The sequence below is a fragment of the Podarcis pityusensis genome (genome assembly GCF_964106645.2).
Source record: "Podarcis pityusensis genome assembly, chromosome: 9".
NCBI lineage: Eukaryota > Metazoa > Chordata > Lepidosauria > Squamata > Lacertidae > Podarcis > Podarcis pityusensis.
Window position 1 is genome coordinate 8,659,429 of NC_138034.1, and position 26,171 is coordinate 8,685,599.

The 26,171-nt window shown below is 41.9% G+C and overlaps 2 protein-coding genes across 7 annotated transcripts in view; both read left to right on the forward strand.

The window, feature by feature from the left end:
• Positions 1-26,171, forward strand: part of SLIT2 (slit guidance ligand 2) — a 220,416-nt gene that overhangs the window by 105,485 nt on the left and 88,760 nt on the right. For all 6 annotated transcript variants that reach the window (XM_081019793.1, XM_081019795.1, XM_081019794.1 and 3 more), the window contains exons 5-6: positions 14,305-14,376; positions 25,502-25,573. In XM_081019793.1, the coding sequence (XP_080875919.1) occupies positions 14,305-14,376; positions 25,502-25,573 (144 nt within the window). The remainder of the gene's footprint in view (positions 1-14,304; positions 14,377-25,501; positions 25,574-26,171) is intronic.
• Positions 10,144-26,171, forward strand: part of PACRGL (parkin coregulated like) — a 126,225-nt gene continuing 110,197 nt past the window's right edge. Inside the window, exon 1 of the mRNA XM_081020192.1 lies at positions 10,144-10,155. The gene's annotated coding sequence lies outside the window, so the exon portion shown is untranslated. The remainder of the gene's footprint in view (positions 10,156-26,171) is intronic.

The window sequence follows — 26,171 nt, forward strand, 5'->3', positions numbered from 1 at the left end:
CTGCTGCTGTTTGTTCATGTTGCTATGGCAATGGTTTGCAAGGAGAGTGTTAAATTTCCAAACCCTGTGCATTCCTGACTGGAGCCCTGGGATATTTAACTGCCACTCATTAGTTGCTGGGGGCTGTGTTTTTGGTTAGAGAGATACAGGAGCCACTCATTCACTGACATGCGTTAATTGATTTTAATATATGAAAATTAAAACTTTCTACTGTCCATTACTGAAGTTGAAATAAAAGAAAAATGGTCGCAAAGAGCAACTCCCTCTTCCTTCAGTGGGTAGGGATGAGAAAGAGTGGGATCTGGTACTGCTGGGACAGACGTGAGGGTCAGTATGGTTAAAGCAGCAAGAGAGGGAGGAGCCAAACTAATGGCTTCAAGTTACAAGAAAGGAGATTCTGACTAAATATCAGGAAGAACTTTCTGACAGGTAGAGCTGTTCGACAGTGGGTCTCCCATGGAAAGTGGTGGACTCTTCTTCCTTGGAGGTTTTTAAGCAGAGGTTTAGTAGCCATCTATAATGGATACTTCAGTTGAGATCCCTTCATTGCAGTGGGTTGGACTGCAACTCTTTGATTCCTTGAGAACAGAATGACACAGTTCCAGAGTGCTGGGATTGGATTGTGCTAAGGAGCCTTAGTTTCATCTTTGGTACAGATGCACTGTTTGACCTGAAAGGGGCTGAAGTTTTGTGCATGTTCTGGACACTTGGAAAAGCTTGAGCACATTTGTGAAAACATCACAAAGCAACTACTTCTACCCCTGGTGCAACCCATCTTTTCCTAAGCACAAGAGCTTACCTTTGGGGCAAGAGAAGGTTGTGAGCACCTCCCAGCAAAGTATATTTCTCCACCAGGGATTAGACTCCCATGGTGGTGCTGTGGGTTAAACCACAGAGCCTAGGACTTGCCGATGAGAAGGTCGGCGGTTCGAATCCCTGTGACGGGGTGAGCTCCTGTTGCTCAGTCCCAGCTCCTGCCAACCTAGCAGTTTGTAAGCACGTCAAAGTGCAAGTAGATAAATAGGCACCGCTCCGGTGGGAAAGTAAACGGCGTTTCCGTGCGCTGCTCTGGTTCGCCAGAAGCAGCTTAGTCATGCTGGCCACATGACCCGGAAGCTGTACGCCGGCTCCCTCGGCCAATAAAGCGAGATGAGCGCCGCAACCCCAGAGTCAGCCACGACTGGACCTGGTCAGGGGTCCCTTTACCTTTACCTTTACCACTACCAGATCCCCCAGTGGAAGAATGGTGTTGAATAGTCTCATTATCCCACTGGGGATTATGGGACTGATCACATCCCCAGAAGCAAAAGACTTTCTCCCAGGGCTCTGGAGGAGACACACAGCTCCCCATCTGCACTCTTCTCTTGTCTCAAAATAGATTACCCAGCCTTGGGAAAAGGTGAAGGCAGGTGGGATCTGCTCTCCTTACTGGGCAAAAAAGGTAAGGGTAAAGGACCCCTGACAGCTAAGTCCAGTCGCGAAGAACTCTGGGGTTGCAGCTCTCATCTCGCTTTACAGGCCGAGGAAGCCGACATTTGTCCACAGACAGTTTTTCCGGGTCATGTGGCCAGCATGACTAAGCCGCTTCTGATGAAACCAGAGCAGCGCACGGAAATGCCGTTTACCTTCCCACTGGATTGGTACCTATTTATTTACTTGCACTTTGACATGCTTTTGAACTGCTAGGTTGGCAGGAGCAGGGACAGAGCAACGGGAGCTCACCCCATCACGGGGATTTGAACCGCCAACCTTCTGATTGGCAAACCCAAGAGGCTCAGTGGTTTAGACAACAGGGCCACCTGTGGCCCTTACCCTTACTGGGCACAGGCTCACCTTGAAGCTTCCTTCAAGGAAACAGGAAATGCTTGTGGCAGCCACAATTTAGGAGCAGTCATTATTTCACCCTCTGCACCAGCGCAGAATGAGCACTAGCTTTTTGTTCACCTCATGAAAGAACCTGTGGTAGCCACTGACAACGCTACTAGTATCCTGCCCCAAGTGGCTACTTGCTGCTTGCCACCAGCCATTCTCAACTTCGTGCTCCTGCTGCTGCTCACTGCTTCACTGAGCCATTAGCTTTGGCCTTGTTGATCTGTGAGACGTTGCAAAGGTCCATATACCAGCAATAGCAGCTGCAGAACTTAGGCTAGCTTGCCTCGCTCATCTGCACTGTTACACCCACCAGGGATCCTCAGTGCTTCCTGATAAAACGGTGCTTCCTACTTTTAAAAATGCTACCCAAACACCACCCAAATACTCACCGATCTTTGTGAACTGTTAATGAAGTAACCTGCTTCTTTAGCCATAGAAAATGTTAGGAAAAGTGTTGGACATTCCTGAGTCTCTAGCCAGCAAGCCTCAACATGTGCTTGATCACCCCAAGCATGGCTCACTGTTGTTGTTCTGTTTTGTTTTTGTGAGGAGAAAAGAGGCAAAATCCCTATATATACCAATGTGAACTCCTTGGAAGAAAGGTAGAGTACAAATGTAAGAACTTATAAAACTAAATACAGGTCAGAAAGTGCAATCCTATAACCATTTACTTGGAAATAGGAATCTTGGGTTTTAATGGCTTAGTAGGATCACAACCTTTGAAATGCCATTAAATGTCAAATGGGTTTGTCATTTCATCCAATTGCAATGCTGATGAACTAGGTTCATTTACTTAAGATTTTATGTTTCATGGTAGCGTTTATCAAATTTGTTGTGACACAACTGAATAATACGTATTCAATTTCCACTTCACATTTAAACATTGTTTTAGGAATTGACCTTTCTAAACAGTGATGTAATTTCTCTCCTCTTTTCTGAAAGTAGGAAAGGATACACATAAGAATACGTTGGTGGTTCCCACTTGAGGTGCCCAGAGTGGCTGGGGTGCTGCAATTATTATTATTATTATTATTATTATTATTATTATTATTATTATTCTTACAATCCTAAACTTAGTGTCATGTCTGAAACCTGGAGTGTGGTCTGCTTTTCCAGTGTGGTGTAGTGGTTAAGAACGGTGGACTCGTAATCTGGTGAACCGGGTTCGCTTCCCTGCTCCTCCACATGCAGCTGCTGGGTGACCTTGGGCCAGTCACACTTCTTTGAAGTCTCTCAGCCCCACTCACCTCACATAGTGTGTGTTGTGGGGGAGGAAGGGAAAGGAAAATGTTAGCCGCTTTGAGACTCCTTAAAGGTTAAGGGACCCCTGACCATTAGGTCCAGTCGTGACCAACTCTGGGGTTGTGGCGCTCATCTCATAGAATCATAGAATCATAGAGTTGGAAGAGACCACAAGGGCCATCGAGTCCAACCCCCTGCCAAGCAGGAAACACCATCAGAGCACTCCTGACATATGGTTGTCAAGCCTCTGCTTAAAGACCTCCAAAGAAGGAGACTCCACCACACTCCTTGGCAGCAAATTCCACTGTCGAACAGCTCTTACTGTCAGGAAGTTCTTCCTAATGTTTAGGTGGAATCTTCTTTCTTGTAGTTTGGATCCATTGCTCCGTGTCCGCTTCTCTGGAGCAGCAGAAAACAACCTTTCTCCCTCCTCTATGTGACATCCTTTTATATATTTGAACATGGCTATCATATCACCCCTTAACCTCCTCTTCTCCAGGCTAAACATGCCCAGCTCCCTTAGCTGTTCCTCGCTTTATTGGCCGAGGGAGCCGGGTACAGCTTCCGGGTCATGTGGCCAGCATGACTAAGCCACTTCTGGCGAACCAGAGCAGCACACGGAAACACCATTTACCTTCCCGCTGGAGCGGTACCTATTTATCTACCTATTTATCTATCTAATTTCGTTGTCCCCGAAGGGGGCAATGACAATAAAGATATTATTATTATTATATTATTATTACTTGCACTTTGACGTACTTTCGAACTGCTAGGTTGGCAGGAGCAGGGACCGAGCAACGGGAGCTCATTCCGTCGTGGGGATTCGAACCGCCAGCCTTCTGATCAGCAAGTCCTAGGCTTTGTGGTTTAACCCACAGCGCCACCCCGTCCTGAGACTCCTTAGGGTAGTGATAAAGAGGGATATCTTCTTCTTCTTTGCTCAAACTCTTCTTTGCTCAAACTCTTCTTCTTTGCTCAAAAAAAACAACAACTCCACAATGCAAAGCCAAGATTGATCTTCACTTGGTAGTCATGGTTCCTTTGAGTGAAAGAAACTTCAATCCCTGGTTTGGACATAATACTTAGCCAGGGGTTGTGGCTTGTTGCTTCTGCTCACACTAGTAGAGGACTGAAGCGAAAGCATGGTAATCATGGTTTACCATGATAATGCTGGCAATTCAATCATAACCTGCAACAGCTGTTGCAATTATTAACCAAGTTTTGACATCACCTTCAGATAATGCAAAGACGAGTAATCAATCATGACAAAATTTAACTCCTCAACAATTCTGTTGTTAGAATAATGTTAACATGCCTAGACTGAGGCCCGTGAACATCCAAATATTGTGACTGGAATAGATATTTAATGGCATGTTTCAGTCAATGGGGCTCAAAGTTAGGTCATGCTGCCATTCTTATATCTAGAGATGTTTGTCAATGGTGTATCATACTTTTATATTATATTGCTCATCATTCAGCGACCTGTTGTTAAAATGTTTTGACAAGTCAATGGGCGTCACTCAGCTTCCTCTGTTGGCTTTGCCAGTGGGACTTTTTGTGTCTAAAAACTTCAGGGAGGGAACCTGGAATATCTCTAAGAGGGCTGGGCCATCTTAGGTATGCCCACAGCTAAGTCCTGCATTGATAGTTATTTTTAATTACACATTATGTAAGATGGAATGATAGCTGATTAAGGTGCCATACCCTCTCAAAGCGTTTTTGGATCTCAAGAAAAGTATAGGTGAGGGTCTGATGTACTCTCTTTTTATTTTTATAATTACCATTCATTAATGCTAAGCCATTGTAGCCTTCCATAATTTGAGTGGTGAATCTGCTCAGGAAATTAATTTCGTTTAATGAATAATATTTACTGTCTGCTTAATTTTATGCTGTGGCTTTGTAACAAATTACTGTAAGTGCATTTTTGGATGCATTGCGTGATGGAATTGATTCTTGCTTTGAGAATTGGTAATTTGATGCTTTAGTTTATTTCCAAGGTTGAATGTGAACTTTTATAATAAGTAATGGAAAGGATGTGAATTCTACTCACTTAGTTCCATGAAGATTGCAAAAATAAAACAAAAACTTCAGGAAAGTGTTTAGGATTTATTTCAGTTGTCCCCACGAAACACCACACTTCTGGGTAGTTGCTTGGGGCAAAGGTTGGGCAGTAGCCACTGGAATTTCCACTTGATGCTGGAAGAAGCCCACCCATAACGTTTCATGAATGTCTTGAACTCTGGCACCCTCCTAAACTTACATTACTGTCTGAGCCCTCAACTCTTGGCAGCTATGTTTTTCTCAGGCACAGCTGCATGTATTATGCAATGTGCAAAGGGATCTATGAGTTGAGGTACTAATCCAGTATTGTCAGTAGAAGACTAGAGCAGAACATCTCCTGAAACCAGTTAGCCAGAGAATAATTCACAAGGAGAGAAGTAGATATGGCCCAAAACCCCATATGTTCCCTGTCTATCCATCCACGGTTAGCATAACTGTTTGGGTGCTGCAGTGACGCCTCTGCTACAAGGAGGACAAATGCCTGCCTCTGTCTGCTGGAGAACTACTTCAGCACACTTTCCAATTCTTTTTCTTCCTCCTGAGGCCCATCAGGTGTTTTTTTATTATTATTCAGAAAGATACAAGGACAGCTTAAACTCTTATAAGGTAAAGGGACCCCTGACCATTAGGTCCAGTCGTGACCGACTCTGGGGGTCGTGTGGCCAGCATAACAAAGCCGCTTCTGGCGAACCAGAGCAGCGCACGGAAATGCCGTTTACCCCCCCCCCCCGGAGCAGTACCTATTTATCTACTTGTATCTACTTGTGCTTTCGAACTGCTAGGTTGGCAAGAGCAGGGACCGAGCAACGGGAGCTCACTCCGTCGTGGGGATTCGAACCACCGACCTTCCGATCGGCAAGCCCTAGGCTCAGTGGTTTAACCCACAGCGCCACCTGCATCCCAAACTCTTATAGTGTGTACATAATAACACTGATAAACACACAGCCATATACACAAAACTGCTTTAAAAAGTAGACGTGTGATAATCATAAATAAAATCAGTAAAGCTTGTAAAGCAAACATAGATTTTTTTTAGTCATGGTGTGCTTGCTAAAACAAAGTTTTTCGCAGGTGTGTAAAAAGTACAGTGAGGGCACCTGAGCAATGCTCAGGTAGGTAGGAAGGTCATTCCAAAACACACTAAAAGGTGTTGCCAGATCCGACGAAAATCAGCAGCGGAATGAAAGGGAAGTGCTGCCGCGGCCGCCTTTGAGCGGCTAAACCCCGCCCCCAAGCCTCCACCTGATTGGTTGGCTACCTGGGGGCGTGGTGGGGCAGCCAGGCCAGCTGGGCAGGGGCTGGAACGCCCCCTGCCAACGCGGGAAAGGGCTCCTGCTCACAACTCCTCCCCTCTGTAAGGAGGAGAGGCTTTGCCAGATGCCAAACCAACCAACTATCCATTGCCAACCTAAGCACACCTACCCACCTGAAAGAAGAGTAACCATCCTGACTGACCCTATACCTTTTTTTCCCTATCTCCAAGAACTGTCTGATGTAGTAGATAAAACAAGAGGTGGGGCCCTGTCAGCTTCTGTCCTTGGGACAGAATACATGCCCATCACAGGAATGGGTGATGTGCATGATAGTTATTGCACATAGCAATTTCTATTTATACAATTAAAATAATAGCACTGTGCTTTATAAAGCAAATGGCATATTCAACTGGAAGTCTTCGGTGAATAATAAAATAGTTGCAATGCAGAACTGACTTCATTTGCAACAAACGGGTGCATTATGTGTGATTCACTAATCTGTTCCAGGTACATTTTTTAATTTAAAAAATGCATACAGAAATACCACTGGTGGAGGTGGGTGCAGTGCTTTTTTTCTAAAAAAAAAGTTTAGGGGTGCTCTCATTTTCCTACTCACATTGAAATACTGCCCCTCAACGAGACCAAACTTAGATCCACAAAATGTTTTGGGGTATACATCCCCCTGCGTCCCCCCAGAAAAAAAGCACTGGGTGAGTGGATAGGGAAAGGTAATGCCTTCTTTTCCAGAATTCACTCTTCCTTCCAGCCATGGCCCCAGAGCAACATGTGCATTAACGTCCTTCAACGTCAACTTTAAGTGGTGCAAACTGAAGTCAAACTGTTGGAGGAGTTACAGTGCCTGCTGTGGCTGTAGAGACCAATACAGGAGAGACATGAAGTTTCTTCTCTCTGCGCTCCTCCCAGTGGCCATTCTTTTGCCTACAAGGGATTCCCACATGGCGGGGCTGATGTTGCCAGCCTTCATGTCATGTTTGCAGACATCTTTGTAACACAGAGATGGCCTACCAGCAAGCCTGGTGCCTGAAGTCAGCTTCATCATAGAGCACATCCTTCGGATCCTGCCACTTTCTATTCTGTAGACATGACCAGGCCAGTGTAGACGTCGCTGAGACAGGAGTGCAAACGTGCTGGGAATGTGGGCATAGGAGAGCACATCTTTGAGACTCTGTCCCTCAGTGCCCAAAATCTTTCTGATGCAGTGCATGTAGAAGGCATTGAGGCAGGTGTAAGTTGCCCATGTCTCATAGTAGTAGTGAGGTTGGCAAAAACGGTGGGACTTGACATGCTTTCTCCAGTAATCAAAGTTGTTAGGCCTTCAGCTAGTGATAGTTTAATGGTGACAGTTTAGTTTAATGGTGATAGTTTGTTAAACTGACCTGAAGGTTTGTGTGCCACTGTACCTAAAAGTGCAAGTTGTTGTTGTTTAGTTGTTTAGTCATTTAGTCGTGTCCGACTCTTCGTGACCCCATGGACCAGAGCACGCCAGGCACTCCTGTCTTCCACTGCCTCCCGCAGTTTGGTCAGACTCATGTTTGTAGCTTTGACAACACTGTCCAACCATCTCGTCCTCTGTCGTCCCCTTCTCCTTGCGCCCTCCATCTTTCCCAACATCAGGGTCTTTTCCAGGGAGTCTTCTCTTCTCATGAGGTGGCCAAAGTATTGGAGCCTCAGCTTCAGGATCTGTCCTTCCAGTGAGCACTCAGGGCTGATTGCCTTAAGAATGGAGAGGTTTGATCTTCTTGCAGTCCATGCAAGAAGTCTCCTCCAACACCATAATTCAAAAGCATCAATTTTTCGGCGATCAGCCTTCATGGTCCAAGTGCAAGTTATATTGTTTATTTGTCTTTTATTGGATGTTGCACAAGGAAGGATATAAATTTAACCAACAAATATGCATGTTTCTGTCACCCAGTTTAGAACCTTGTTCCCTCCAGATGTTTTAAACTACAATTTCCATCTTCCTCAGCCAGCTTGGCTATGCAGATTGATAACCTTTTTCCCCTAGCTGCAATTTTATTTCTTTTATTGGGTCAGTTTATACTGGAATTGCTTGTGTTTTGGGTGAATTTGTATGCTCTTGTCAGGGCACAAGTGCTCAAATTGTGTAATTCTGGATGTCATGTTTTCCTCCATATTTTCATTTCATAGCTCTGAAAATAAGGACACGTTATTCCTTGCTCAGCAGTTTCTCTAAAGTATTGGATGCCATTATAGATTTATGATGCAACTGATCAGAAACTGAAGAGAGGTTAAACCATGGAGGAAAAATAAAATGACCGGTAATTAAATTTGGAGAAATGTTTTCTTCGGAAAATTTATTGCCTTTAAGTAAATGTTGGTTTAGCTAATGGGGCCCGTGTAGGGAGAGGGAGAACCAGGAACCAACCTTAGATGTGCATGATAGTTATTGCACATAGCAATTTCCATTTATACAATTAAAATAATAGCACTCTGTGCTTTGTAAAGCAAATGGCATATTCAACTGGAAGTCTTCGGTGAGTAATAAAATATCTGCAATGCAGAACTGACTTCATTTGCAACGAACGGGTGCATTATATGTGATTCACTAATCTGTTCCATGTACACTTTTTAATTTAAAAAATACATACAGAAATGTGTGGTGTGTGTTCACTTAAAACTTTTCTGTACTGATACAAACTATAGCATCCTGATTTAAAATACAATTATTAATTTCACAACAAATTCACACTAATGTATAAGTTCAACCAATCTTATATAAATCCAGTAATTCTCTCTTTTTTTTCTATACATGTTGCTATAACAAGCACTTGTTTGTAAGCTGTCAGTTCTTCTACAAAGCAATGCATGCTACATTATCCAATAACCTGTGCAGTTGAACTGTAAATTCAGGTTATTAAATAAATCATTAATCCAAAATGCTTTCTGTTCAAGAGTTATTTACCTTTGTGTTATCTATAACTAATCACAAATTTGCTAATACATTTTATAAAATCTTTCATGATACATGTTCTCAAAAGAAGCAAAAATGATAGTCTTTGCAGAACAGTTTGTCTGGTTTAATTACAAAACCAAACCAAGCATATTTCATCGTTTTTGTTAGATTGGGTAGATTAGTTTTACTCTGGTCTCGCTTGTGAAGTAAGATTTGATGTTGACTTTTCCTGTCAGTGACTTGCAATCATAGCACCCAAAAGCTTATTTGCCACCCTCACCCTGTCTAATTGCATCCCTCTGGGAAAATTCCAAGTACAATGCTTCAGGTTACAGATGCTTCAGGTTACAGACTCCGCTAACCCAGAAATAGTACCTCGGGTTAAGAACTTTGCTTCAGGATGAGAACAGAAATCGTGCGGCGGCAGGGGGAGGCCCCATTAGCTAAAGTGGTACCTCAGGTTAAGAACAGTTTCAGGTTAAGAACAAACCTCGAGAACGAATTAAGCTCTCAACCCGAGGTACCACTGCACTCCTTGTTTGTGGCCTTGCCTATTTTGGGAGCATGTAGCCCTCTTCTTCTGTGATGCTGGTAGTTTGGGTAGTTTGAGGTGACCCAAGAGTGATGAAAGACCGATGAGACACCAGAAACATCTAAATGGTCTTTGGCCTCTTCCATTAGCCCATTGTTGTTGTATCATTCATTTCATTATTAATAATACATATGTATATATATTTATAATAAAGAACACACGAAAGCTTATACCCAGAACAAACTTACTTGGTCTCTAAGGTGCTACTGGACAATGTTTTAATTTTTAAAATCTATTTTGACTGTGTCAGACCAACATGGCTAACTACCTGAATCTCTACTTTTGTGTTCACCTTAAATCAACTTTTGGTGTTATACCAATACTGTGGGACCCAGGACAGTGTTGTTTATATTGCACCATTTTTATTTTTTTTAATTTATTACATTTTTAAAATGAATTTATTTATTTTGATAAAAGTAGAGATGGGAGAGTTCTCTGGATCCCAGATTGCTACCCAATCTCCTAAAGGTAAAGGTAAAGGGACCCCTCACCATTAGGTCCAGTCGCGAACGAATCTGGGGTTGCGGCGCTTATCTCACTTTACTGGCCGAGGGAGCCGGCGTACAGCTTCTGGGTCATGTGGCCAGCATGACTAAGCCACTTCTGGCGAACTAGAGTAGTGCACGGAAACACTGTTTACCTTCCTGCCGGAGCGGAACCTATTTATCTACTTGAACTTTGACGTGCTTTCGAACTGCTAGGTTGGCAGGCGCAGGGACTGAGCAACGGGAGCTTCCCCCATCGCGGGGATTCGAACCGCTGACCTTCTGATTGGCAAGCTCTAGGCTCCTAGTGTACCATATATTCACATGTATTTAGTAAAAGTCTGCTTTTGTGGAATTTGCAATGCTACCCTCAGTATCTTTCCTCGAAAGTAATGTGCACACAAAGAACTGCAGTAATAGACAACCAAGAGGAAACCTGTAGATTTTCACTGTGTCTTAGAAGGGAATTGTGGGTACTGAGTCCACCGTACCATGGTCAAACTAATTATGACTACATAATGGGTCACCAGCAGAACTTGTCAAACTGGGGCAAGGGTTATTCTCACCCTCTGTTCAAGGGATTCAGGTTGAGTTCAAAATAACACCCATTTGTCTCTTCCTTTATAGGGTTACCTTGGACCCTTTTCTTAGTGTAGCATATAAGCAAGGGGGGAAATCCCCATTAGAAAAGCACAGGCACTTTAGAAAACAAAACAACAACATGGCTTAGAGTCAAAGGAAGTCATTGTAGATCCATCCCATGGGACTGATTGATTTCCTCTCACTTTTCTTTCAGTTTTAGAGCTTTCTTAAGGCACTGGCTTCATCACTTGAGCATCTGAGCATCTTTCTTTAGCAACCATGGCTCATTCTCTCTGAGGGGATAAATTGTGTCGGGGCTGTACCACTTTATAATGTTGATAGGGGTCATATGACTGAATGTTCTTCAACAGATGAATCCCTGCACAGAGAAAAATAAAGTTGGAGAAAAACGTTTCTAGCCTAGCCTACACCCTTGACATAACTGCATGGTGTTTTCTGGGGGGTTTTTAATGGTGGATATTTCAGCATATGACTCTCAACTGCACTTCAGAGAGTAAATAAAGACTCGAATAACAATGCCTTCAGCATTTAAAATCTAAAAATTAACATTGTTTAAAGATTGCCCTGGGGTTTCCTGAACAGAGTTCTTTGTTCTGTACCAGACCTCTCCAATAGTTGTTAGGTCTGGTGTGACCCAAGTTCAGCATCAACATTCAGGCATTCAGTTCACTGGGTGATCTTAGTTCACTTGCTGTCTCCCTCTAACTTTCCTTACAGGTTCAGGCATTGTAGCCGTGTTGGTCTGATGCAGTCAAAATAAAAAATAGTTGTCCAGTAGCACCTTAGACACCAACTAAGTTTGTTCTGGGTACAGTGGTGCCTCGCAAGACGAAATTAATCCGTTCCGCGAGTCTCTTCGTCTAGCGGTTTTTTCGTCTTGCGAAGCAACCCTATTAGCGGCTTAGCGGATTAGCGCTATTAGCGGTTTAGCGGCTATTAAAGGCTTAGCGGCTTAGCGGCTAAAAGGCTATTAGCGGCTTAGCGGCTTAGAAAAAGGGGGGGGAGCGAAAAAAAATCTCAAGACTCGCAAGACATTTTCGTCTTGCGAAGCAAGCCCATAGGGAAATTCGTCCTGCGAAGCGCATCGAAAAACGGAAAACCCTTTCGTCTAGCGGGTTTTTCGTCTTGCGAGGCATTCGTCTTGCGGGGCACCACTGTATAAGCTTTCGTGTGCATACACACTTCTTCAGATACACTGAAACACAAGTCATCAGACCATTATATATAGTGGAAGGGTGGGATGGGGTTTCCCTTACAGGCTTATTGTGAGGATAAACTATGGGGAGAACTATGCAGCGCTCCTTTGAAGAAGAGTGGGATAAAAAAATTCGTAAATAATTTTAACTTGCCATTTCAATTGCAAGTCCATCACAGTTAGCAATGTGCACCTGCAACACCCAAACCAGGGTGCTTAGTGAGCTTGGCAGAACCTGGTCCACTGTTTTTGATTGCTCACTATTCTCAGTGCATGAGACTGAAATTCTGTTTTTAATAAGTAAACAAATAGGGTCAGGATTTGTCCTATGCCTTGTCACCTAGATAAAAAAAATGTGAGTAAGAGTGTTTTAGCATCTTATACATTCTTATTTGAGAAGTAAGGACGTTTGTGTAAGATTGGATGGTAAGAGTGCATAATGCAATTAGTGCACTGCTATAATTGTGCTGTTGTTTCCTCCCCCCTTATCTTTTGGCAGTTTTAAAATTATTTTTTAGTTAATATTTTAATTTGTAAACTACCTTAAGTGCATTGGCAACATGTGATATATAAATGCATTAAACAAATACAGAAATAGTGTGTTGTGTGCATACTTATATTTAAATCAAAGGTGAAGGTCAATCAAATAAATCCAAATAAGTAGCCTTGGTGTGTTTGGAGGGTTTTGTCACCAGGTGGTGATTGATCGCCACTGTCTTTGCCTTCTGTTAAGAGTAATTTTGGAGTTTATGCATATGAAATGGAAGCATAGATGAATATTAATTATTGACATTTAATGGCACCTGAATATTACTATTAAGTTAATTTGGTTTTATACAAATATTTCATCCAAAGGCATTTGATATTAAGTTTTAGCCACATTGCTGTGTTATTTAAATTTAGGTAAAGGTAAAGGGACCCTTGACATTTAAGTTCAGTCGCGAACAACACTGAGGTTGCAGTGCTCATCTCGCTTTACAGGCCTAGGGAGCCGGCGTTTGTCTGCTTCCGCAGACAGTTTTTCTAGATCATGTGGCCAGCAAACCAGAGCAGCCCACGGAAACACCGTTTACCTTCCCACCGGAGTGGTACCTATTTATCTACTTGCAGTACGTGCTTTTGAACTGCTAGGTTGGCAGGAGCAGGGACCGAACAACGGGAGTTCACACTGTCACAGGGCCTCAAATCAGCACGCCCAAACAGCACAGTGCTTTAAACCACAGCGCCACCCACACCCCTTATTTAAATTTTAATGAGATTAAATCACATCGCTTGTCTCTTTAATTTTCATGCAAACCTAGAAACAAGTTAAACTGTACCTGTGTTGTATAGCTGTTTTAGTGAAATATGTAAATTCATCAAACGGTTGAGAGTCTTCTTACTAAACATTTGTTTTCACTCTATTTAAAAAGCTTTTCCTCTTCTTCAATAGAATACAAGCAATGGAGCTGGACACAAACATAGCTTTCCCTGGATAGAAAGACTCATTCTGTCCAGAGAAGGTTTTTGAGCAAGTGGAGGTGATTCTCCCTCTCCCTATAGCCCCCAGCACCCCTCTTCCCTGCCCCACTTTTCCAGGGGGGGGGTCCCTGGACCCACCAGAAGAGAGCGGGTGGTGGTGCTGGGGACTACAAAGAGAGAGGAAAGCAGAAGAAAGATTCTTTACTCTGTTATGGGAATCTCCCCTGAGTAAAATCATCAGGAGTGAAGTCTCGATGTAGCCCATTGTAAACTCTGAGTAAATATTTTAATACAAATATTGAGAGTCTGGGGAAAAAATTGCTCTTCCTTTCAAACTGCAAGTCTGGCTAAGGATTATCTGGAATGGTGTGTACATTTTTTCAAAAATGAGTTCTTCATTGCTACATTGCTTAAGCGATATTTTTGAAAAGTGGTTGTTTCTTTGTTGTTGATAGCAAGTCATTCATTCTAAGGCAATGTGTATAATTCAGATCTTGCTTGAATTATAGTGGTCTGGATCAGCTTGAAATACCTGTTCTTAAACAGAAGTTCTTTGTATGATATATGAATCAACCTAAGTATTTTCTATTTTTTCTCTTCCTTAGGGACCTTAGTGAAAACCAGATTCATGCCATTCCTAGAAAGGCTTTCCGTGGAGCTGTAGACATTAAAAACCTGTAAGTATTCTTTAATTCCTTCATAATAAAAAGTTGACACCATTTCATTTATTTTATACATAAATCTATATTTGTCTATGCACTTCATTAAGTAATATATGGTGAAGCCATATTACTTAAATTGGATTTAGTAACGAAAACTAAAGAATATCCATAATAATTTTACTGTCTGAAATGGTCTATTTCTTTGCCTGATAAAGAGGGCACTTAGTGTTTATATTCTTACTTGAAAATTATTTTAATTGTAAGTATTTTTAAACATTTCAACTCAGTATCATATACTGTATATTCCTTACATTAGATTTTTATTTTAAAAATGAAGGCAATGAAATTTTTAGCATTCTTGAAGAATAAAAACATGTTGTCTCAGGGTTTCCCAATCTTGGACTTCCAACTGTCTTTGGACTACGCTTCCCATCATCCCTAACCACTGGCCCTTCTAGCTAGGGATGATGGGAGTTGTAGAAAGAAAGAAAGAAAGAAAGAAAGAAAGAAAGAAAGAAAGAAATCCTGGCCTAGGGATAACCATCTCAAAAAAGGCCACACACTGTTTTTGCAGACTTTCAAAATATAGAGAGATACATTATAGAGCTGATACTTTATTAACCTGTTCCCGCATTTCAAGTATTATCTCAGTTCTCCAAGCAGTTAGGCTACAACCAATCCAAGGATTTTGATATTTATTTTCTTACTGTTATTTTCTTATTTACATATATTGATGGCTTCGTTTACATGATCATATCTTGGATTTGTAAACCAAGTTATGAATGATCCTGTGGTGCTATGAGATGTACACAACCATTTCCATTCTTTCCCTTCTCAGCACACCATAATTAAATTTTGAAGTATTCTAGCAACCACAGTTTCCCATTAGGTCCAGATCAGAAAATTATGGTTACCAAGCCAAGATATTAAATCGTCCTAAAATTGTGGTTTTAGACCCTATACAGTTCCAAACATGGAACAGGAACTATATTTTTCTGTTTTAGATATAATGGGAAACTACATTTAATTGAAGACTTTCTTGCTCAACTGCAGAAGGGAAAGAGAAGCCCATGCATGCATGCATAGCTTGGCTTACTAAGCCAAGAGATGCTCACCCATTCCAGGCGAATGTTCAGGCATTTCTCTGGGCTTGTTGATCTCTTAATTAATATGTGGCATGATAATTATTCACTCCCAAGGTTCTGAATTAAAAAGTGTGTGATGAGTTACAGAAACACTTCCCTCCATTTTCTCTTAATTGGATGTAATGTGCTTTGAATATGTCAACCCTTCATCAAAACCAGTAAGGCCCTTCTGGTCTTCTAAATGATGATTACGATGATGTTGTTGTAGTTGTTATTGTTCTTCTTCTTATTGTTATTATTGAAAAGCTCTTCATTTTTTGTATGGGTCTCATTTTTTCCACCTTCTTAACTACCAGCAATTGCAAAGATGCATTACATGTTTTATGCAACAATTAGTTAAGCCTATATGCATGGTTAGTGATATATACTAGAAATTCAAGTGGCAGTATATTAAACACCTGTAAGATAGATGATGTCTCCATTAAAAGCAGAGGCGAATCTATTCCAGTCAATTACTGGCTGTATTGTACTGTTTTAATTTTGCCCATTATGCCTCTGAACTTACATGCCAAATGTTAAGCTATCTCCCCCACCCTCAATTATGCAAAACTACCAGTTCAAACTGTTGTATGATGAGTAGTTGCCCTTGAACTAGAGAGTAGTTCAGTTTATGTCTATGAAGAGGCAGTTGAAGATCTTTCTGAATGCCTGTGATAGTTGCAGCTATCATTACCTGGATTACTACTTAAGGGTCTGAGAAATCGACTGGCTGGAACACCAACCTGACTATTTTGGAACAGAACCTTTAATTCTCTCTTTACTGTGACTATCAAAGTGTGCCTTGAAATGATTCATAGTTGATACTAAAATCTATGTGAAACTTCATGAAATCAGTACCTCTGAAACTTATCAATTCTGGGTTTTTATAAAAGCGGTTAGTTGTAAATAAGTATGCAGTTAATTGTAGTCAATATGAATTGACTTTAAAATACTTGAGAAAATTTGGTAGATGCAAACGCAAATCAAAAAGGTCCAAGTTAGATCCAGTAACGAAGTTGATGACCATATGCTCAAATGCTCTTGAGTGAAAAAGGCTTGAAGAGAAAAGTGGTGAGCTTGTTAGAATAGCCATTCCACAGAAACTGTGTGCACGTACTTATGCAAGCATAAAGAAAAGTTGTTTCTAACATTGATCTATACAAGTTAAATTAAACTCCCGCAGCACTTCTGTTAGTGATTAAAGGAAAATTATATCTGCTTCACGAATGTGTGCATTATCTATCTATCTGTTTATCTATCTATATAATGTATGTTTTATTACATGTATGAAATAAACAAAGTAGTTACAGAATAATCAAAACACACAGCAGATTGGTTTTATCTGCTTTTGAAGTCTTTGAGAGCTGCATTTACCATTTAGATATCAAAGAGATGAACCATTTCTTTTTTGTAATCAGTTCATAATTGTGGGGAACAGACAATTATAAACAGAAAATTCAAGAGAACAAACCAATGTCCTGACCACCACTGATAACTAATAAGTTTATTAGGTAAAAGAAAAACCCCAAGGTTTATAAGTAAATCTTAGATTTTTCCTTTCAACCTTAGCTTGACTTTGGACAGAAATTGTAATAACATTTTGTCTGCAGTATGTAGCTACAACTGGAGCGCAGAAGTATTTCTAAACACCACCCATTGATTTGAATATATAACTCTAGCAGGAGAAAGAAGTGTGAGACAGCAGGGAGTTACATGATTGAAGTGCCAATGCTTTCAGAGGAACTTAATAAAGAACCCCTGTGGTGTTTTGTGCACTCTCAACTGGGGGTGAAAAAGAGATAATATGTGTCAATATATGTGATCAGTAGTATATGTGTTTGGAAGGGGTAAATAAAGTTATTGCTTGCAGAATCCTTGAGGAAAGCTGTCACAGGTATTCTTGATAATTTGTAAAGTCTAGGGACAATTCTCTGATGCACATATATTTGAAATGCAGATCATATTAAAGAAGCTTAATATGTTTAGATAATGAAAAATATTTACAGTAATGTTTCATATATGAACAGAAACATTACGGTATTGCTTTGTGTTACGTAATGAAAATGAGACTCTGAGAAGGATGACACCCACAAGGTGGGCAGACTTTATGCAGCAGTTATTTAAAAAAAAGGGCACAGACAATTGCTGGCGTCAAACCCCTTATGCGGATTTAGGATTTATTGGGAGGAAGGGCTATAAACATTTAACTGATCGTCACAATAGTTCAAAAAGGTACATGAAACCCATATAACCAGATTTTATGCACTTTGTGAAAGGAATAAACCCCACACACTGTGATTTGCATGTGAAGATTTCCATGCATTTTAGACTGCTCCCCATGGCAATTCAGGTTTCTGTAGAGAAGATGTATGTACAAGGCTTTTTAAGAAAAGAACAAGTAGGGTTTCCCCAAGCAGGCAAAGTAGAAGTAAGACTTTATTATGAACAGTTGCTGTAGTCCCAGATCTCCTCTGGTGTCCATAATGCAGAAACAGTGTGTGGTACCCCTGGAGATTTTTTGAATAAGGCTTCCTGGCCCTTCATCACACTGGTTTTTCCCTTGGTACCAAGTTCTTTCTCTCTGCTTCTATTCATTATAATATAATACTTTGCGTCTTCTTTTTCTCCTCTTGGGATAGGAGGATCTTTGCCTGCAGAGAGCCAGCTATGGGCTCTGAGAGGCTCAGCAACTGCTTTACAAGTGGTGCTGTGGTAAACCTCCGAGCCTCTTGGGCTTGCCGATCATAAGATTGGCAGTTCGAATCTGCACAATTGCTCCTGTTGCGCTGTCCCAGCTCCTGCCAACCTACCATGGTTTAGTCATGCTGACCGCATAACACGGAAAGCTGCCTGCAGACAAAGACTGGTTCCCTCAGCCTGAAAGTTGATTTCGACTGAACTTAACCGTCCAGGGGTCCTTTACCTTTACCTTTTACGTGAGAATTCCATATATTCATAATTCAGACATGGTCTGAAGCTCAACATCAAAAAAACGGAAGATCATGGCCACTGGGCCCATCACCTCCTGGCAAATAGAAGGGGAAGAAATGGAGGCAGTGAGAGATTTTACTTTCTTGGGCTCCATGATCACTGCAGATGGTGACAGCAGTTACGAAATTAAAAGACACCTGCTTCTTGGGAAGAAATCAATGACAAACCTAGACAGCATCTTAAAAAGCAGAGACATAACCTTGCCAACAAAGGTCTGTATAGTTAAAGCTATGGTTTTCCCAGTAGTGATGTATGGAAGTGAGAGCTGGACCATAAAGAAGGCTGATCGCCAAAGAATTGATGCTTTGGAATTATGGTGTTGGAGGAGACCCTTGAGAGTCCCATGGACTGCAAGAAGATCAAACCTCTCCATTCTGAAGGAAATCAGCCCTGAGCGCTCACTGGAAGGACAGATCCTGAAGCTGAGGCTCCAATACTTTGGCTACCTCATGAGAAGAGAAGACTCCCTGGAGAAGACCCTGATGCTGGGAAAGATGGAGGGCACAAGGAGAAGGGGATGACAGAGGACGAGATGGTCTGACAGTGTTCTCGAAGCTACCAGCATGAGTTTGACCCAACTGCGGGAGGCAGTGGAAGACAGGAGTGCCTGGCGTGCTCTGGTCCATGGGGTCATGAAGAGTCGGACACGACTAAACGACTAAACAACAACAACAAATAATTTTAACAACCTCACAATATCTTCATTTTTAATTTTTTTTAAGTATTTGCATTTTTGGATAGAGAAAACATTATTTAACTGGCAGGGATCTTAAAAACACAGCCAGAAAGACATACACAACTTTCCAATAGGCCTACTAGGATCACTAAACGTACCAGGAGGAAAGAGTTTGGTTCTTACATCTCAGCTGTTACCACATTATTCAATCAGACTAGTATTTTGCCTAATTTTTATTTAGTATTTGGGTTTGTTGACACTCATAAGAAGACTTTGCCTGCTGAGTAAAGGATAAGATTTGGCAAAAGAAGGGGGAGGATTTCTTCAGCCAGTGGCAACTTCTTAGATAACTTTTGCATTGATATTTTTCTCTCTGACTAGTATACTCTCAATAGCCTTTTCAAAATCAGTTGCCGCTATTCCACGCTACCTCAAAGAACATGAAACAAAGAGAAAAAACACCACATTTTAATCAGCAGTCTTGCTGCCAAGAAAATGGTTTGTGCCAAGTTTTATCCCAGAGTGAACAGGAAAAAAATGTGGGAAAGGAGCAAGTTTGAAAACTGCTATCCAGCCTCATCTACAGCAGTGTTTGGAAGGCATCATTAAAAGAAGGACCCCCAACTTCTTTTTTCAGATGCACCTGAACTCATGCCAATTTAGGAGAAGAAATCTGCCTTTCAGCTCTTGTAGGACAAGATTTGCTCGAGTGCTTTCTGTGCCGTTAAATCTTTCCCTTTGTGTATAATATGGATGATTTAGGAGCAGCTGTGTCAGTGCTGATTTATACATTGACAGCTAAGGATAATAAGATATGGGGCCAACATACTGCTCACCCTTTTACAGATTAACCTGCAGACTGCATTAGGCAAATTTGATGGCATTAAAAGATTTTACCAATTTGTCTGGAAACAATTTCTCTTTTGTGTTGTGTCAGGGGATAACATTTCATGCCATTGTACTAATTTAAATGGCTTAGATAAATTACTCTGGAGGTTAGAGAACTGTACTGGATATATTATTTTGGCCCTTTAAAATAAAAAGCCTATTAACTAAATTGTTAAATGCCCTTAATTAGTTAAAATGGAAAGTGCCTGGGAATTTTTTAAAAAAAATACTCTGCAACACAAACATTGCACCAAAATGATTAACTGCAGTGTCTAGAAAATGATTGTTCTAGCAGACAAGTAACATACTGCAGTGAAGAATACAGGAAAAATAGGGAACGATCCAGTGTGAAATTTTATTGCGCAAGCTGAATGAGAACAGTGTAAGAGCAATACTGCACCTTTGTACTTCTTCCATTAATCCCAATGGACTGAACTCCTAGTGAGTATATTTCTGAGTTTATACAGTTCTTGATCGTGCCTGCAAATGCTCTTGCTTCCAGTCCCACTGCCTCTCAAGTTACAATGAAACCATGTAGTAAACGTAAAGGTACTCCTGACCGTTAAGTTCAGTCGCTGACAACTCTGGGGTTGCAGTGCTCACCTCGCTCTATAGGCTGAGGGAGCCGGCATACAGCTTCCGGGTCATGTGGCCAGCATGACTAAGCCACTTCTGGCGAACCAGAGCAGTGCATGGAAACACCGTTTACCTTCCCGCCACAGCGGTACCTATTTATCTACTTGCACTTTGATGTGCTTTTGAACTGCTAGGTGGGCAGGAGCTGGAACCGAACAATGGGAGCTCACCCCATCTTGGGGATTCAAACCACTGACCTTCTGATTGGCAAGCCCTTGGCTCTGTGGTTTAGACCACAGCGCCACCCGCATCCCTAAGCCATGTAGAGGTAATCCCAAAGTCAAGGGCTTCTTACGTACTGTAGCTCTTTAGCACTCCTGGCATGCAGCTTTCCTACAGTCAGTTAGAAGCAGGTGTTGTTCCATACAGCACTTCATATAGAACTTTATTCCTCTTTGGAGGGGTGGCCTGCAGACTGTATCTGGCCCACCAAGGTGTAGGAAGTGGTCATCTCTCCCTGCAGATCTGAGCAGGAGATAAAGTGCCCTGCCTGCTGTTTATAAGAGTGAAAGGCGACATTTCCACCTTTCACAGAACAAAGTTGTAGTGGGGAAAGAAGCAGTGGCTTTTACTTTGCACAGAACGATCTGTGTGAAGTTAAAAGGCAGCTTTTTCAGCCAGCCACAACACCAGTACTGGAATGGGGAAGCCCAGAAACACTGAGTGTGCAGAGAAAGGCGGGGGGCAGGAAAGATGGAGGAAGAGTATGCTGAGTGCCTGGATGCCTGTGTATGTGTGGTGTGTTCGGGTACACAGTAGCCATTCCCACTGCTTGTGTGTGGCCCACAGAGATGGGACTGTCAATTCAGCCCTTGAACCAGAAATGGGTTGCCACCCCTGCTGTACAGCACTGTATTATTCATTGTTACGGTTCCGTAACACAAATGCACACATTGCTGCATGAAATGTAGAAATAACAAGCAAACAAAAAAAAATGTTTGTACACATTGTGTGATAAAAATAATAATATTTGCATTAGCTCATTTGCGGTTCCATGAAAGTGAAATGGGTTTTTAAAAGAAGTATAGGACAGAAACTGGCTGTTGGAAAATAGCGGGGGACAGGACTGTATGGTGTGGCATCGATACAAGCAGCCAATGTAGGTTAAAGCCCCAACACTCAAATTTTGGGTAGAGAAATGAGGGCACTGAATCTAGATCCCTGCTGCCTCTCACAATAGCTGTTCTTTGGATCTTAGTAATTTTGCAAGGACATAATGAGTGAAGTATTCAGTAAGTGTAGGCAGGAAAGGGAGGACAAGTGATGCAAAAAGGCACAGGTGAGTCAATAGTGAGTCCAACATCCCATTCCTGCTAAGTCATCCACCCGTTGAGACCCTATGAGCATATATGTAAAATTAAGATTTGCACCTGTTTACCTCGAATTGCATTTTTCATTTTACCACCCATTCACCTAGTTTGGAGAGTTCCTTTTGGAACAATTTACCGTTCTTCTTTGTTTTAACAACCCTGAACAATTACAGTTATGAGCAAACTTGCTCACCTCGCTGCTCACTCCTAACTCTGGATCATTTATGAGCAAGTTCAAAGGCGCAGATCCCAGTATCGAAGTAATACAGGAAAACTATTGTTCTATCAAGAGGGTTGACATACAAATTTGCTTTGGAATGTAATTCTTTTAAGCAAAGTGTGTTCTCCCTCATGGAGAGTGCAGGTTGCGGGCGGGGCTGACAAGACACCTCACTGTTACTAGGCAAATGGTTTGGCCATCCTTTAAGCAGGGGCGGGCTGTTACTGGGGAAATCTAGATGTTGCCATTTGTTGATTGACAGCCCTATTTGTTAAATACAATGCTTGCAGCGAGGAACTTCCTCTTTTCGCTGCTTACTTCGGATCACCCATCCTCCCTTCCCTAATTTTAGGCTGTTTGCTTGACCTTGCTATGCCTGTCATGGGGTCGTCTGCTTTGGGGCAGGGGCCTGGTAGGAATTTTGTCCATTTGGCTGATTAGTGTGTGCCACTTGGTTTTTGCCTACTGCGTAGCAAATCGTCACAACTTGTAAGGTTTGCGGTTAGGCATTGGTCTTGGAATTGGTTGGTGGAGGGGTATGGATTCGGTTGTGCCTGCCCCTCCAAAATGCTGCTGCTGCTGCTTCAAGGGTTTTCTGTTAAAGGAACCCAGGGGCTCCCCATGCTTTTGTCCGAAACCCCCTGGCAAGGGGCTAGGGCCATGCAAGCCCCTGGGAGCATTCTGGGGAGAGGTGAGGCATGGTTCCCAGTCCAGTCTCTCTCCCCAGGTGACTTACCCTTCCTGACTTCGCAGGGGGTGCGAATGTCAGAGCTGTCCCCGTGCGGGGTCAGTTAGTGCTACCAACAAAAATTAAGTGTCAATTGTGTTTTTCTTTTGGGGGGGGGGTGTCTTGGGGACCTTGACGCGCAACCAGATGTTATTGATGTTATGGTAGCATTATGTTATGTTGTATATTCTCTCTCTCTCTCTCTCTCTGAGAGTAAGTGTTGGCCCTGTGTTGTAGGTACATTTTACTAGACAATGTCCTAAAAGCAGGATGCTGCCTAAAATATTGTAACAGTGTTACTTCAGAAGATGTAGCTTTGCCAGTGCAGATGTTGCCTCAGTGAAGCAAGTCAGTAGAAACTGCACCTCTTTGCCAAAGAGTTTTGCTTAGAAGCAAATCTCACAGGTTTTACTGCACATTATTTGGAAGTAAGTGTGTTTAGAATCAGATCTTAAACCAGTGGAAATCAAAACAATTTACTTTAGTGGCAGAGTAGACTAGAACTGTTAGAGCATGGGTAAGCAAACTAAGGCCCAGGGGCCGGATCCAGCCCAATCGCCTTCTAAATCCAACCCGCGAACAGTCCGGGAATCAGCGTGTTTTTACATGAATAGAATGTGCCCTTTTATTTAAAATGCATCTCTGGGTTATTTGTGGGGCATAGGAATTCGTTCATTATTCTTTTTCAAAATATAGTCCGGTCCCCCACAAGGTCTGAGGGACAGTGGACCGGCCCCCTGCTCAAAAAGTTTGCTGACCACTGGTTTAGAGCAACTGAAGCTAGCCTAATATTAAGCACTTCCCTTAAAAGTAACTGATACAGTGGTACCTTGGGTTACATACGCTTCAGGTTTTGGACTCCGCTAACCCAGAAATAGTACCTCGGGTTAAGAACTTTGCTTCAGGGTGAGAACAGAAATCGTGCAGCGGTGGTGCAGCAGCAGCAGGAGGCCCCATTAGCTAAAGTGGTGCTTCAGGTTAAAAACAGTTTCAGGTTAAGAACAGACCTCCAGAACGAATTAAGTACTTAACCTGAGGCACCACTGTACTTGCTTCCAAGTTAAAATGCTTAAAACCAAGCAGCTCAGCTGCAGTCAAAATACAAGCCCCATTCAGGCATTAAAATTGCTTGAGAGTGAGGGAAAGTTGTGACATAGGAAGCCTATTCTGCATGGGTACGCTTCCTGCACAAGTTAAACTCCTCCTTGCATATGGCTCCTACATTCCTAGAACAGGCCCTCCACTTCAGAACCCCCCCCCCATGTGTGGGGAGCAGGGGCCATTCAATCGTATGGCTAGTGACTGTAGCTTTCTCACCAGTGTGTGTGCTTTCCTTATGGCTGTTTTCAAACTTTATCATAATTGTTGGCGGGTTTATCATTAAATGGATAGGTGTAAAGATTTCCATAGTCACTGAATCCATTTCAGACAACCTGCTTTAGTTGCTTGGAATGGATGGATGGATTAAAAAGTGGGGGGGGGGTGCATCTTTGTTGAAACAAGAAAATGTTGCATAATTTTAAATAAGGTCAGCAATTTAGAAGAAGAAAAAAACCCTGTAAATTGATCACCCCAGTCCTATTCACGTTTATCTGGAAATAAGCCATGTGGAACTTAATTCATGAATGCATGCACTTCAATATTGTATTTTAATTTTCATTGTTATGTTTACAGAAATGTCGCTCTGGATTATTTCAACCAGAGATTTTGGTTTTGCTCTTTGTATGAAAATGTATCACTCCGCCATTCCATACCACACCCCAAATGAGGCAGTTGCCAATGTAGTAATGATCTGAACCGGGGAAGGTAATAATCTTCAGAAAACTGAGTCTAAATTTTTCATACCTTAATACTTGAAGATTAATAATGTATGGGCAGCCCTGGTGATTTTTATGCCTAGAATTTCTGCGCTCCTTTATTGCATCTTATCTACATAGCTTCATGAAGAATATAAACTGTAGGAGTCATACACTAAGGATTGCTTTCACGAACAAGAATATGAATTGGTTTTATTCAGAAGGGAACTGGGTGAATGCTATGAGCATCATATGCACGCCTAAGGATGTGGAATTCTGCCTTTACGGAACTAAGGGTGGTCTCTCTCCTGTTCGCCAAGGATAGTGAAATTAACATGCAGCTGGGCTTCTCTGATAAATGGATTCTGTTAGGTCACTGAGGGGATGCGTGTGACATTAAGTGATTTACAGCCCTTTACCTTAATGAAATTGTTTCAGCGAGATGACGCTGAGAGCTTTTAATGGATAGCTTTTCTTGATGTAATGAAATTGCATTCCTTTGGCATTTAATATAAGGTGCAGTTATTATTTACTGGAGCTTTCCCAAGGCTGTCGTGTTTTTGCACACGCCGTTCGGAACAAAAAGAGACTTTGGTGGCAGCATCAAGACCAGAATGGTGTGTGACATTCTTAAGCAGATGAGTGTATTTGGGGAGTCCGTTTCAGTTAGTGTGGCCTACCTTTCAAGCCTTATCTCTTAAGAAGGCTTTCTTATCCACAGTGCCGCCAGCCTTCATCTCTTTCACATATCGCCTCCTAATCTATTTAACAGGCAACTGGATTACAACCAGATCAGCTGCATTGAAGATGGGGCATTTAGGGCTCTCCGTGATCTGGAAGTGCTGTAAGTAAACTGCTTGTCTCTCTTACTTTTTAAAACAGAGAAGTCCAAATGCAGACACTCCTCTCGTGTCAAAACGTTTGAATGAAATGATGTATTAGAATAAAAATGATGCATTAGAATATTGCTCAATAAGATATTGTAAGCACATGGAAAGAGTTGAGATAATCCCCCCATTCATTTATTTTTACAAAATCATCACATTTGTCAGATACAACCATGTAAGGGCAAAGTAACTTCCTTATGGAAATAAATAAAGGGTTTTATGATTCAATGTATTCTTGTAAGCCCATTTTCCATAGTGCAGATCCACACAATTATTCCCCTCTTTTCAGTCATAATCTTTGTGTAATGAACACATTCCAAAGCCTTGAATACACATTAGCAGCTTTCACAAAGCAAATTTTCTGGGAGATGGGTGTGTGATGTTTTCAAGAGCTGTGGCTTTCCATACTCAGTTTTTCTTGCAATTGATTTTTGTTCCTGACCTGCTGCCTGCAAGCTGTTCACTGTGGAATAGCTTCGCAGAAGTCAATAGGAGTTTTGTAGAAATAACCAGGTAGTTCCTTTTGAATTGTCATACCAGTGATGTATAGCTTAT